This window comes from Cricetulus griseus, chromosome 2 (genome assembly GCF_003668045.3).
Source record: "Cricetulus griseus strain 17A/GY chromosome 2, alternate assembly CriGri-PICRH-1.0, whole genome shotgun sequence".
NCBI lineage: Eukaryota > Metazoa > Chordata > Mammalia > Rodentia > Cricetidae > Cricetulus > Cricetulus griseus.
The window spans coordinates 52887516-52899879 of record NC_048595.1 but is presented as its reverse complement, the minus strand read 5'-3'; the positions used below and the strand labels follow the sequence as shown (position 1 = coordinate 52899879).

General features: G+C 36.2%; 1 protein-coding gene across 1 annotated transcript in view; it reads left to right on the top strand.

Moving 5' to 3' along the window:
* Positions 1-12095, top strand: part of Hook1 (hook microtubule tethering protein 1) — a 48174-nt gene extending 36079 nt beyond the window's left edge. Inside the window, exons 15-22 of the mRNA XM_027400432.2 lie at positions 566-706; positions 2260-2353; positions 3733-3767; positions 4292-4374; positions 4964-5064; positions 6515-6616; positions 8264-8332; positions 8869-12095. Coding sequence (XP_027256233.1) covers positions 566-706; positions 2260-2353; positions 3733-3767; positions 4292-4374; positions 4964-5064; positions 6515-6616; positions 8264-8332; positions 8869-9039 — 796 coding nt within the window. The 3' untranslated portion in view covers positions 9040-12095. The remainder of the gene's footprint in view (positions 1-565; positions 707-2259; positions 2354-3732; positions 3768-4291; positions 4375-4963; positions 5065-6514; positions 6617-8263; positions 8333-8868) is intronic.
* Positions 12096-12364: the final 269 nt, after the last annotated feature.

The following is a 12364-nucleotide window of genomic DNA, read 5'->3' as shown; positions in this document are numbered from 1 at the left end:
TAATGATCATCATAAAAATGTATTTAAGATTTCTAGGCATACTGTTTTCTTAAATTTGCTTGTTTTTTTATCATATACATCTAAGAATATACTACTGTTCCCAAGGTTTCTAATATTTAAAAGTGAAGTCATATTATCTAGGAACTTGCACAATTGTTTAATGATATATATCTTGATCATATACTGTTACCTTTAACTTTTGAGATGTGACCTTGCAGGACATACAGTGTGTCTTTAAGACTTTCAGGGGGTTTGATCATATTTCTAAATTAGAGCTATTGAAGAGATAGGAATTTCCTTAAAATAATATGGTGGTTCTAGTAAGATAGCTCAGCCCATTAAGGTACTTGCTGCCAACCCTAGCTACCTGAGTTGTATCCCTAGAACCATGAGGTGAAGGAGTGAAGTGATTTCCCAAGTTGCCCTCTGACCTTAACATGGATACCCTGAAACATGTGTATACAAACATATATACATACTTATACACAATAATAACTGCAACAATTTGAAAAGAATATTATGAACTTTAGTTTTAAAATTGAAAAAAATTGCTTTTCAACATTAGAGAGGTGTTCATTCGACTGCAGCATGAAAACAAAATGCTTCGCCTGCAGCAGGAAGGGACAGAAAATGAACGAATTGAGCAGCTGCAGGAGCAGCTGGAGCAGAAGCACCGCAAGATGAATGAGCTGGAAACTGAGCAAAGGTGACTGTTGCCATTAGAAGTTATGTGACTTGATTACCTAAAAGTGGGGAACAGAATTATTGTCTGAATAAGTAGCATTGCCAAGCAGGTGTCTCATCACTGTAATCCTTACTCTGAAGAACTGCAAGGATAAGATCAATGATATTATCATAAAATATATGAATAATGTGATCGTTTTAATAGACTTGCCTAGTCAGGGTACTTATTCTTGATTTTCACTAGATATCCTTAAAAATGAAAGAAAACAAATGAGTAAATAATGGTTTGGCAGCTACTACAGTTGTGTGTAGAAATAGGTCACAGATTATATAGTCAAGTTTTTAAAATTTTCTTTAATGTTATTTTCAACTCAGTTCAATTTTCAATAATATTATATGAAATAATAACACAGATCGAAACTTAGATTTTTAAATAAAATGTTTTACTGATATCTATATTGGTGAGCTAAAATTTCTCGTAAAAAATCATTTATATTTTAAAAATACTGGTCATTCTACAGTCTTGGACATGGGAATTTGCATTTTAGTCATAGACTCATACCTACATAAGACTAGAAACAATGATTATTTAAACAGGTTTTTTTGGTTTTGGTTTTGGTTTTTTTGGTGTGGTCAATTAGAATTCCACTTCTGCTTAACTCAGTTACTCTTTCTCAGCAAGTTCCTGAGATTTGGACTGTTGAGCTGTAGACACAGGAAGAATCTGGTTAATGTATTTGCACCAAATGCTGTGCTTTTCTGGTCCCACTCAAGTGCCTTAAACTTTGTGTAACCATAAACAAGACTTATATCTGGCTGCTATGAATTTCCTGTCATAATCATACATAATGCCCTATGTTCTCTGCTTCAAACTTGTTTTTTCATCGCTAGAAACTGAAGCCAGGACGTTCTACATGACAAACAAGCAAGCATTCTGTGCTGTGCTGTCTCTCCACCCTCATAAATAATAGTCACATACAAGCACTTTTGAGGACCAGTTCAGTAAATCCTCCCTGAGTTAGTGGCTGTGCTCACCTTTTATGGATAAGGAAATGGAGAGGATCAGAAACTTACTGAAGTTAGACAGCTTATCAGCTCTGAATGCCACTTGAAAGTATCTGCTGACCTGGCTGCAGAGTGTCTTCTAACTTACCTCATCAAGGAAATACTCACTGTAGAGATGGGTGCAGCTGTGTTTGTTTATCTAGCTTTTACCAGATTGTCAAGAGACCACTGGGGTTCCAGACACTTGAATCTTGTTTTCTATGAGTAAAACGGGGTATATTTGACTTTCTGAAGAAACTTGACTATTATTTTCAACTTTTGGTGAACTAATAAAGAATGGTAGACATGTGACAACATTCAGTATGTGCACATATATTTGCTTTAATAAGGGAGGAATTCTTTCTAAGTTACTTGCTCAGAAGTGACATTCTGTTCTACCTATTGTGCTTGTCACAGATAATTGCCTTGCACTTTATCACTTCCATTAAATTGCATGAATGCACGTTAATAGACCCCTAACTGCTGTGGCTTTAAATATGAGTAGATAAATACCAACTCATGTCACAATAGGTTGAGCAAAGAGCGCATCAGAGAATTGCAGCAGCAAATTGAGGATCTCCAGAAGTCGTTACAAGATCAGGGCTCCAAGACTGAAGGCGAAACCGTGAGTAACAAGTTCTTAGCTTGCTGTATACATATTTTCTAATAGTTTCTGCTACCCATTTATTTTCATTTGAAATGGTACCCTTCTCATTGATGGTACCGTGAAATACCGTATATATCTGCATAACAGATGCAGTGATTTTGCCAACTTGAAGTCATATAGATTGCTCATATATATTATAAGGTGATTTCTATCTGTCCTGCTCAGCATCTATACTTAAGTTCTCTAAGTTTTAACTCAAAGAGTAGTATACTTTGAGGCCGAACGCATCTGCTGGGATTTTACCAAGCTTGGCCTGAGGAAAAAACAAAATGAGAGTAATTAGCACTCAGAATTGAAAAAGCTCCCTAATAGGAAATGAGTGCTTTCCACTGACAGATCATTCAAGAAATCATAATGAGTGAGAAGGACATTGACAGTTAAAGACATCACCCCTAATGCTTCCCCACTTCCACACCATCTCACAGTGTTTCAGACAATGTGAGCTGAGATAAGAAGACTTGAAAAGAGACATATCTAACAGTTTTTTCATACTTTACCTGTATATGTGAGGAGGAAGAAAATTGAGAGAGATGTAATTGATTAAAAGAAAAGATAGATCTGGATGTGTTAGCAGATACCAGCTAATAGAAAATACTGGTGGGGGAGGAAGCTGTAAAGTAAGGAGAGGTGGAAAGGCAGATTGAAAGGGCTGCATTTCCCTTCTGTTTTTTCATACTTTATATGATTTTCTCTTTTTTCCCTGGGGGCTTGGAACATAGAAGTCATCTCATGCATGGCGGCATCTCATATGTGCATATATACGGTATTGTACCCTCTCTAATACAGATATTGCTAAGCCATGTTAGGGAGTACTTTTAAAATGGCACCTATTTGGGGGACTACATTTTGGCTTGCAGTGTTTTGAAGATGGGTAATTTCTTCACCATTTGTTTTTAATGGACTGTTGCCAACATATCAGCATTTTACAGGTACCTAGTTGATGCAAACTGCTGCTATGGTTTAAAGTACTTTAAAAGAGGAAACATATTTTAAATTTGTTTTTGACAAAAATCCAGGTGCTTCATTTTAATGTTGATATTAAAGTGTTTTCATTTATAATGATAAATTTTATAAGATAAATATTAAAGTCTGTATTTGTTAATTAGATAATGAAATGTTTGATACTCCTCAATATATCACTTTCAGCTTGGATTTGCTATTTTTCTTCAAGTTCAAGTTTAATTTTAAGTTCTAGGAACTGTACCATTACAAGTACATGTTTTGAAGACTATTTTCACATAATATACCTTTAAAAGAGGTGAAGACATTTAGATGTTTGGGACATTTACCCTTCCCAAGTGAGTCAATCTTAACAGCAACTATTTTTAATTTTATAGTCCAGCAAACTAAAGCAGAAGTTGGAAGCTCATATGTAAGTAAAACTGATGTTTCATTTCAAAGGGGAAGGGTTGTAGAAGCTCTTGGAAAATGTCCTTTTCTGACTTGGTGAAGGAAAGAAAGCACAGGCCCAGACTACACTACTGCTACCAAGAGCAAGAAAGCATGTTCTCCTGCTCATGTGTGGCAGCCAGCCTAACTCCTACAGTTTTAAATAGCTAACATCATCTGACAGATTTCACCAAGGAGACATTTCTTAACCAACCGACTTGATGTTGTGGCTGCTAACCCTGTAGAGCAGAGCCTTTCCTTTCCGTCGTGTAGGAAGTGGAGCTGCTGAGGGAAAGGAAGGCTAAGGCTTTGGAATACACCTTGTGTCAGGTGCATTAACATCTGCATGGCAGGCCCTGTAGTCAGGTAAATAGGTTCCCACTTTACCTGTGGGAAAATAAAGATCAGAGGCATTCTTGCCCAAAGTCCCAACATCAATGTGACAAAGACCAGCTTTCATTCTTAGGTTTGTTTGACACCAAGCTCCATGCTCTCTCCAATACTTAGGGAAAAACTAACAGAAGTCCATGAAGAATTACAGAAGAAACAGGAGCTCATTGAAGACCTTCAGCCAGATATAAGTCAGAACGGTAAGTTTGTGTAAAATCTGGACACACTTCTTAGGATCTGCCCTTCTAGTGACACAGATAAGAAAATAGATCCATCTTTACACAGTGAGTAGTGTGCACATTGCATAAGAACCATGCTAATTTTTAATGCTGGTTTCATTCACATATGATGTAGTTTTAAAGCAAAAAACAATTTTAATAAGATGAACTGATTGATATAAAGGAGTATCAAACATTGTAAATTTTAGTCACGTTAATACTATAGAATCTATACTATAGTAAAATAATTTCAAAATAGATTAAAATGAACTTCAAACAAAAGTAATGTCATTTCTTTCTCTGTGGTTGTGCTTACATGGAACAGTATGTTTCACATCTTTAATATTTGCTAGAAACATAGAAACAGCTAGGTTATATACAGTGACTGAGAATACATTACTTGTACTTCAGAAGTGTTAGATAAGAATAAATTGCAAAGAAGAAATTAAAGGCTTTTCTTAGAAGTTATCTTAGCAGTCATTGTAAAATAAGTTTGATAAGTACAGTTTATGTATGAGGATCAAGTGTTTTGAGTATGTGATAATTGGTTCAATTTTGTTTTCACAAATAGTCCAAAAGATCAGTGAACTTGAAGCTGCTCTTCAGAAGAAAGATGAAGACATGAAAGCAATGGAGGAGAGATATAAAATGTACTTAGAGAAAGCTAGAAATGTGAGTGACCCACCTGCTCAGCTAATTCCTTGTATCAGATGTTCTAGTCAGCGCTAGTTCTGATTACACTACATACAGGTCTGTGTCTGAACCTAGTCACCAAGTCCTCCTCTGCTTTGCCTTGCTTGCCAGGTTTCTGCCATCTTCTATATAAGTCTTGCATACTCAGTCTGATGTAGTGTCAGACAAATACGACTTTGGGGACATCTTTAACACTGGCGGTAGTGACCTTACTAAATAAAGTGACTACTGTAATATAAACCCTTACTTATGTGCTTGGGTTTCAGCACATTGGCTGAGAACATAAATTACCAGAATGTTAGCAAAATGAACGAAATGGTTTACTTTTTTTGGCTTTATTTTACACTTTAGAGACTTAAACTCTATCTTGATGTTCATCAGACTAAATTCTTTCTTTTCTTTATTGTATAGTTTAGCTCAAATATCTGTGAAGTATTGTTTTTATAGTCTTAATTTCATAAATACCACATATAAATATTTCATTGGAGTGTTAATACATTCTTTTCTATTTAAGGAATTTCATGGTGGTACAACTTTAAAATAATAGTATATTTATTTGTCCTAATATTTAGATTCCATGTATTTACCAGTTAAGATGTCAATACAAGCTGTACCCAAAGTTGAAACCCAAATCTCAAGGCTTCACATGATGGGCAGTTTCTTTCTAATTGTAGTGTATCTAGTCATAAGTGGGAATGAGGTGGAAAACACAAGGCTTCTAAGCAGAGGTATGGCATAAGCTGTTACGGGGTCATGACCAGGTCACCACCTGGTCACCTCCCAAAATAAAACGAATAAATTAACTTTAAAACACTAAACAAACAAACCCCATGCTCAAAGTTTTAATAACAGAAAGGCTAAGTAGCTGCCATTGAATATATAGACAAGAGGCATTTGGTGGTGTTGGTCCATTTTTTTGTTATTTAAATGAAGTTATAAATAAGCTCCTGAAAATGTCAATTAGGTGGCCTCCATACTCTAGGGGGCCCCTGGTAGTGGATTAGTATTTTTCCTTGATGTAAGAAGGGACTTTAAGAGCCCATCCCACGTGAAGGGATGCACTCTTGGCCTGTACACATGGGGAAGGGCCTAGGCCTGGCCCAGGATCATGTGGTGGACTTTGGGGAGCCACCATCAAGGGCCCTGCCTGGGGAGTGGAGGGTGGATGGGGTGGGAGACCTGTGGGGGATTGGGGGAGAGGGGAGGGAGAGGGAGAAGGGTTTTACATGTGAAGCAAGCTTGTTCCTAATTTGAACTAATAAAAAATAAAATAAAATAAAAATAAAAAATAAGCTCCTAAAAAAAACTAAAAAAATAAATAAGCTCCTAGTGACTTCGTGGATAATCTGTTATAATTTTTATAAAACATGTGGTTACAATTTTGATGCTTTTAAAGACAAAGTAGACATATTTTTTTTTCTTTACACAGGTAATAAAAACGTTAGATCCCAAATTAAATCCAGCATCAGCCGAAATAATGTTACTCAGAAAGCAGCTGGCAGAGAAGGAGAGAAGAATTGAGATTCTAGAGGTAAAGCCTCCACAGGCACTCACCTCACCTCCTCACTCTTCCCTGCAGTCCTGGGAATTAACTTTATCATATTTGCCATCTATGTTCAGGTTTCATAAAATCTTTACTAATCATGGTGTGACCTGCTAATTGGTTAAGTTCTTAGCTGGTAAATTTGTTTTTGTACTACTATTTACATCGTTTTTATGAAGTCATGTGGGCATAGCATTGTGCAGTTTTGTTAGATTCCGTCATTGCTTTATTAGCTTCTCTGATAAAATGTTGTACAGGACCACTGTTTTCAACACAGAGTCAATGCTGTTTTTGAAATGGATACATAGAGGCCATGATGTTTTCTGGCCTCCCCATGAACTATGATTGGTTTCTTTTCACATAACTAGAACACAGTCTGTTCACACACCATTTCCTTGTATGATTTCTAGCAAAGTCAGTATGAGCTGTTATGAAATTATTTTCACTGGAAACTTTTAACACCTTCTCTTTCCTGCATCCACAATATAAATACCAGGCTGGTGTATGCCTACTCTCATCATCTATCCAGACCATGTCAGGGTTGGAAAATGCACAGGGAAAGTGTGTGTCTGAAAAAAACAAGTGTTAGTTTTTCACATTCTAACTCAAATGCCCAACTCTCTTCCTCTATGTTTTTTATGTTTACACAAAAGGAGCTTGCACCATGTTCCAGAGTTCCAGTTCACTGAAGTCCTCTTGCATTGAATAGCAGAAGCATGTTTTATACTTTTTAAATCTTTTCATATATGTTGAAGTATCTTGAGAATGAAGTAGTCTGTGTCACATTTCTGTAGCCCCAGCATTAAATATTCTGTAAATAAGAGGCTGGGCTTGCAGGTTTATTGGTACCTTATCTTAATTTTCACATCTCTTGTTTGGTTCTTGGCCCGGGTGTGTCCAAAATAATAAGATTTGACTGGATAATCTTTGAAATCTTAGTTTTTCAAGTGTGCTGACCATTCACTTTAGAGGAAGCCAGTGAAGAATACTCACCATTGCTAGTGTTCAAAATGGATTCTCTAAAAGAGTGTAACAAAATAGTTCCTCTCACTAGAGGACTCTGAGGAAAAAGCCTCCATTAACTCACAGCATGTGGGTGCTTAAGTGTTAGTTGTTCATGGCTTGTGCATAAGAAGAAAGAGAAGTAGAATGGCAGAGTGTGTTCTCTGGGTGTTTGGCCCTGTGCACTTTCTGTACTGAGAGCATGTTGCTCAGGGAAGTGCTAAGTGGAAAAAGTTGTGCTGAGGAGCCTAGAACTTTGTTGAGTCCTTTCTCCTTGGTTTCAACTCCTCCATAGGGACAGCACCATCTTGATTTTTCAACCAGTTGCTTTTGTCTCCTCAAGACATGGGAATTAGTAGCACAGGAATCACTCTCTAAGGGTGTGTGTGTGTAAGTTGCTGTTTCTGAGTAACTTTTCTAAAATGAAGATTATGATTACACACATTCTTTGCCTTTCCTAAAGATGTATTGATTGTGTTCTGCATAGTTCACTCCTTTATTTTGACTAATTTTCGTATCTCAAATGCATTTTTCCCATTCTCCCAGCAGTGAAGATAGTAAAGAAATAGCTTTGTTTTCAGTAATTTGGGGGCAATTTCTGATATTTTAATTGTCTTAATCATTATTTTTCAGAGTGAATGTAAAGTAGCAAAATTCCGTGATTATGAGGAAAAACTCATCGTTTCTGCCTGGTATAACAAGGTATTTTGCATTTCAATGATGAGTAGGATTAAGCCCAGTTGATCACTTCCTTGACCAGAATATTAGAAGGAAATATTTTTATATTAGTACAATACAGTTGTGTTATGAGATCCAGTGATAAATACCTTCTCTCATCAGAAAACAAGTAGCCCAAATTAGAGTACTTTGTCCATTAAGCAATATATGCAGCTGCTGCCTTCCAGATCTGTTTGCTAAGCTCTCTTTGTGGTGTGTCTGTCCAGTTAGTACAGCAATGGTTCCAACACACACAAAATCGATTTGGAAGTTTTTCTTGTTATAATTAAACTTAGCTCTGGCATGCTGCTTTAGGCTACTGTTTTAAATGATTTAAAATTTAGAGGATTAAAATAGAGACACTGATTTTATTATCTTCTTCCTAGCCTTGTCAGACATAGAAGAGTCGGCTTTTTTATTCTTAATTTTTTTTTCTGCTAATCAGGAAACCATTAGCCTGCTAGGACTGCTATAATATGTTCTTTTTGCATGTTATTTATTTTTTCCAATTCTTTATTCAGAGCCTTGCGTTTCAGAAACTGGGCATGGAATCTCGGCTTGTAAGTGGCACTGGTGCTTGCAAAGACACCGGTTCAGGTCCTCCTGCTCGGTCATTCTTAGCCCAGCAGCGCCACATCACCAACACCCGCCGAAACCTCTCTGTCAAGGTCCCAGCTGCAGCATCTGACTAGTCTGCAAAGCAAACATGAACAGAAGTGCCTCAAAAGGTTTTGTACCCCCAAGAAACTACCAGATGGAAAACAAAGGTTAAGATGCTTGGTAGCAGCTAGTTTTGTTTGGATTTTGTTTTGATATAGGGTCTCCTATACCCCAAACTGGCATTGAATTTACAGTGTATTCAAGGATGACCTTGAATATCTCATCAGTCCTTCCCTCACTTCCTGCATGCTGGGATTAATAGTTGTGTACCACCATATTGGGTTTATATTGTGCTGGGGATCAAAACCTGGCACATAAGTCAAACCGTCTACCAACTGAACTACATTCCCAACCTTGGTATCAAAATGTATCAAATTAACATTCAAGTTTGCTCTGAAAACAAAATACAGAATCAGCTGTGTCCCTGGGCAGCACTTTTGAGTAGTAGGAAGTGTGATAAAGCAAATATTTGTCTTGAGATGGTATCATGTATGGGGAAGTAACTGCATATTCCAGCTTTATGCTTTTGCTTGTGACAGCAAGTTAATTAGTTTGCAAAAAGTAATAGTTTATAATTTAGTATTATATCTAGATTTGCTTTATGGGAAACAGTCTCCAGTAAGGCATGTAGAAAACAACTGTGCAAGGTAATCTCTTTGGCCTGGTGTGTACAGAGCTTTCCTCTACCAGCTAGTTCTGCCCTCAGGAGGATACTTTGTCATGTTGTGGAAGCTATGATTCTCGAAAGACTTTACTGTTGGAGTGACTTTGTCCTGTAAAAGGGACTGATTGGACATTTGCAGTTTCTCTGAGTTGCATTTCAGTTGGTATTTGTACTGCTGTAAATGAAGACTTTGGAGGGCTTGACTGAAATGTTAAGGTGGGAAATAAACTAGTATTTGTAAGAGGTACCTTTCTGTTGGTGGAAAGCAAACTAGAAGGATACATGTTGAAGTATCCACATGCCTTTAAGCATGAAATTGTGGTGGCCTTTGCTTTCTAAGAAGGGGTATATATCATGTATAATTTTGCCCCATTATTGAAAAAAAATAATGATGAAACAGCTTAGGACCAGTTCTGTTTCTGCTTACCTCTAAGAAGTTTCTAGAGCTGGATTGTGGCATTTCGTTCATTTCTGCCTGGCATTACTCTTTTCAGAGATGTTACTTTCTAATTTGGGTCACTTTTTAAAGTCACAACTTTGGAATATTAGTCGTTAAATCAGTATTGCTTGATGTAGCCACAAGTGTTTCATTCTTGTGTCATTGTTAGTAGCCATGTTTCCATCATTGTTAAGAGTTCTGTTATGCAGTGTGTCAGAGTAAATCTTGTGTTTTTGGTAACTTGGAAAAACTCTTTGATCCTTAGACTACAGAAGTATGAAGTGTTGTATTCATGCAGCAAACACAAATATTGCAGCACTGTGTATACCCTGAGCGTTAGCAGGCATTCTGTGAGTGTGCGTGCTTGTGGCCTGCATGGTCCTTGTTGGATCAACTCCTCATCTCTCCCCTTACAGCATGAAAGAAGGGATGCTAATATGTAAACAAAATTGGTGTAAGCCAGATTGAGCCAGCAGGCTATAGAGCTGTGGTCTACATTTTATTCTTAGTCCTTCATAAATATGAGTATTGTTCTATTTGAAGTGTTAACTCAAGTAGATAACTGCAAATCCTTGCACAGTAATTAGTTAACCACTTAAAAATACAAGAATTTCACGGTGATTGGAGTCTTTGAGATTAGTGGCATCTGCCGGGATATTTTGTTTTATCAGGGTTTCTTCTGTTGACTACCTCTTAGATTTTGATGCTTTGTGCATTTACACTGTTGGTTTGCATTTTTGTATGTTCTTATGGTGTTTGCTTGCCTGTGTCTTTTAGTGAAATAAGCTTTGAAAATACTTCAGCATGCTATTTAAAATTTTCTAAAAATTGTAGCATTTGGGTATATTTTTGTTAATGAAGATAATGATGTTAGTGTTTGTATTTGCTTATAATTAAGATTTTACAAGTTTCGCTTTTCATGGAACTTACTGTAAAAGATAACTTCAATAAATTATTGTTTCCAGTGCAATTGCTCATAAATTTCTAAATAATTAATGTAAGGACATAAGGATAGGTTCTTTTTTTCTTAATAAAGAAAAGGCAAATTTTCCGATTTTCTAGTTTTAAGTAGAGTTTCAACTGTTTGATAACGTGTTTATATAAAACTATGTAAAGTTCTATATGATCGAGACTAATCAGAGAAGTTCAGGCAGTGATCAAGGCAAGATTCTTTCCATGCATTGTTTATGCAGTGAGACCAGCGCCCTACCAGGTATAAAACATATGAATTTCAGCTGGAACAGTAATTTTTACAAATGTGTTGCAAGGGAGGATTGAATGCACAAACATGGAATTGACAAAAATTTTATGTTCCAGTGATTATAATGTTAGAAACAATCTTGAATTTCAAGCAATTGTCCTTGGATTGATATTCCTTTTTCTTTTGGGATATAATTATGACAAATTGCTTATCTTGGGATTAACTTAATGAATTGAGAAATATTTGAAGTTTATTATATTTTTTTTCAATATTAAGACTAATGATTTAGTGTGAGTTAAAAATGTCTTGCCTAGCATCCTTTAGCTAAATATCCCTTAGTAAGATGTGGTCAGTCATTGATGACTGGATGTTTAGCACTTCACAAACACACCTACTTCTGTGTAATGGTATACATCTGGCCTTTGGCAGTGATGGTGGCAGTGATAGAGCAGGGCAGTGTCATTTTGTGTAAAAATGAATGTATATGGCGTGTTATACATACATTCTTACTATGATCCTGTTTGTTGCACAGAAATAGTTTGGACATTTGTAAAGCACAAATCATCAGAGGAAATAGTGTGGTAGTTATGAACTTGAGGAAGCTTCAGTGCAGTGTTTAGTTTATTAAAAAGGTCCTTTCTATTTTCTATGGCAAATACTGTCACACTTGAAAAATAGAAGCAATACTTGATTTATTTTTGTAAGTATTTAGAATATTATTTTAAATAAATAATTGTCAATATAATTGTGAAATGTTTTAAGTAAATAAAATTCTGCTTCTGTACCAGTTGGTTGTGGTGTTTTTAGTGGCTACAAATGCATGTTTATTTCCTGTTTTAATAAAGAACTAAGCTCACTTAGATTGGTAAGCAAAATTGCATGAATTCAATTCATTGTGTGTGAGCAAGTTGCATAAAAGTGATTTTGTGTGTCCTTTGTCCTCAGTTTCACCTCCAGAATGTAGATATCTTTTGTTAATGTGGACTCCAGAACATTTCTAGGCATATAATTTCAGGTATATTGAGGACTAATCTCAAAATCCATTCTTGGATT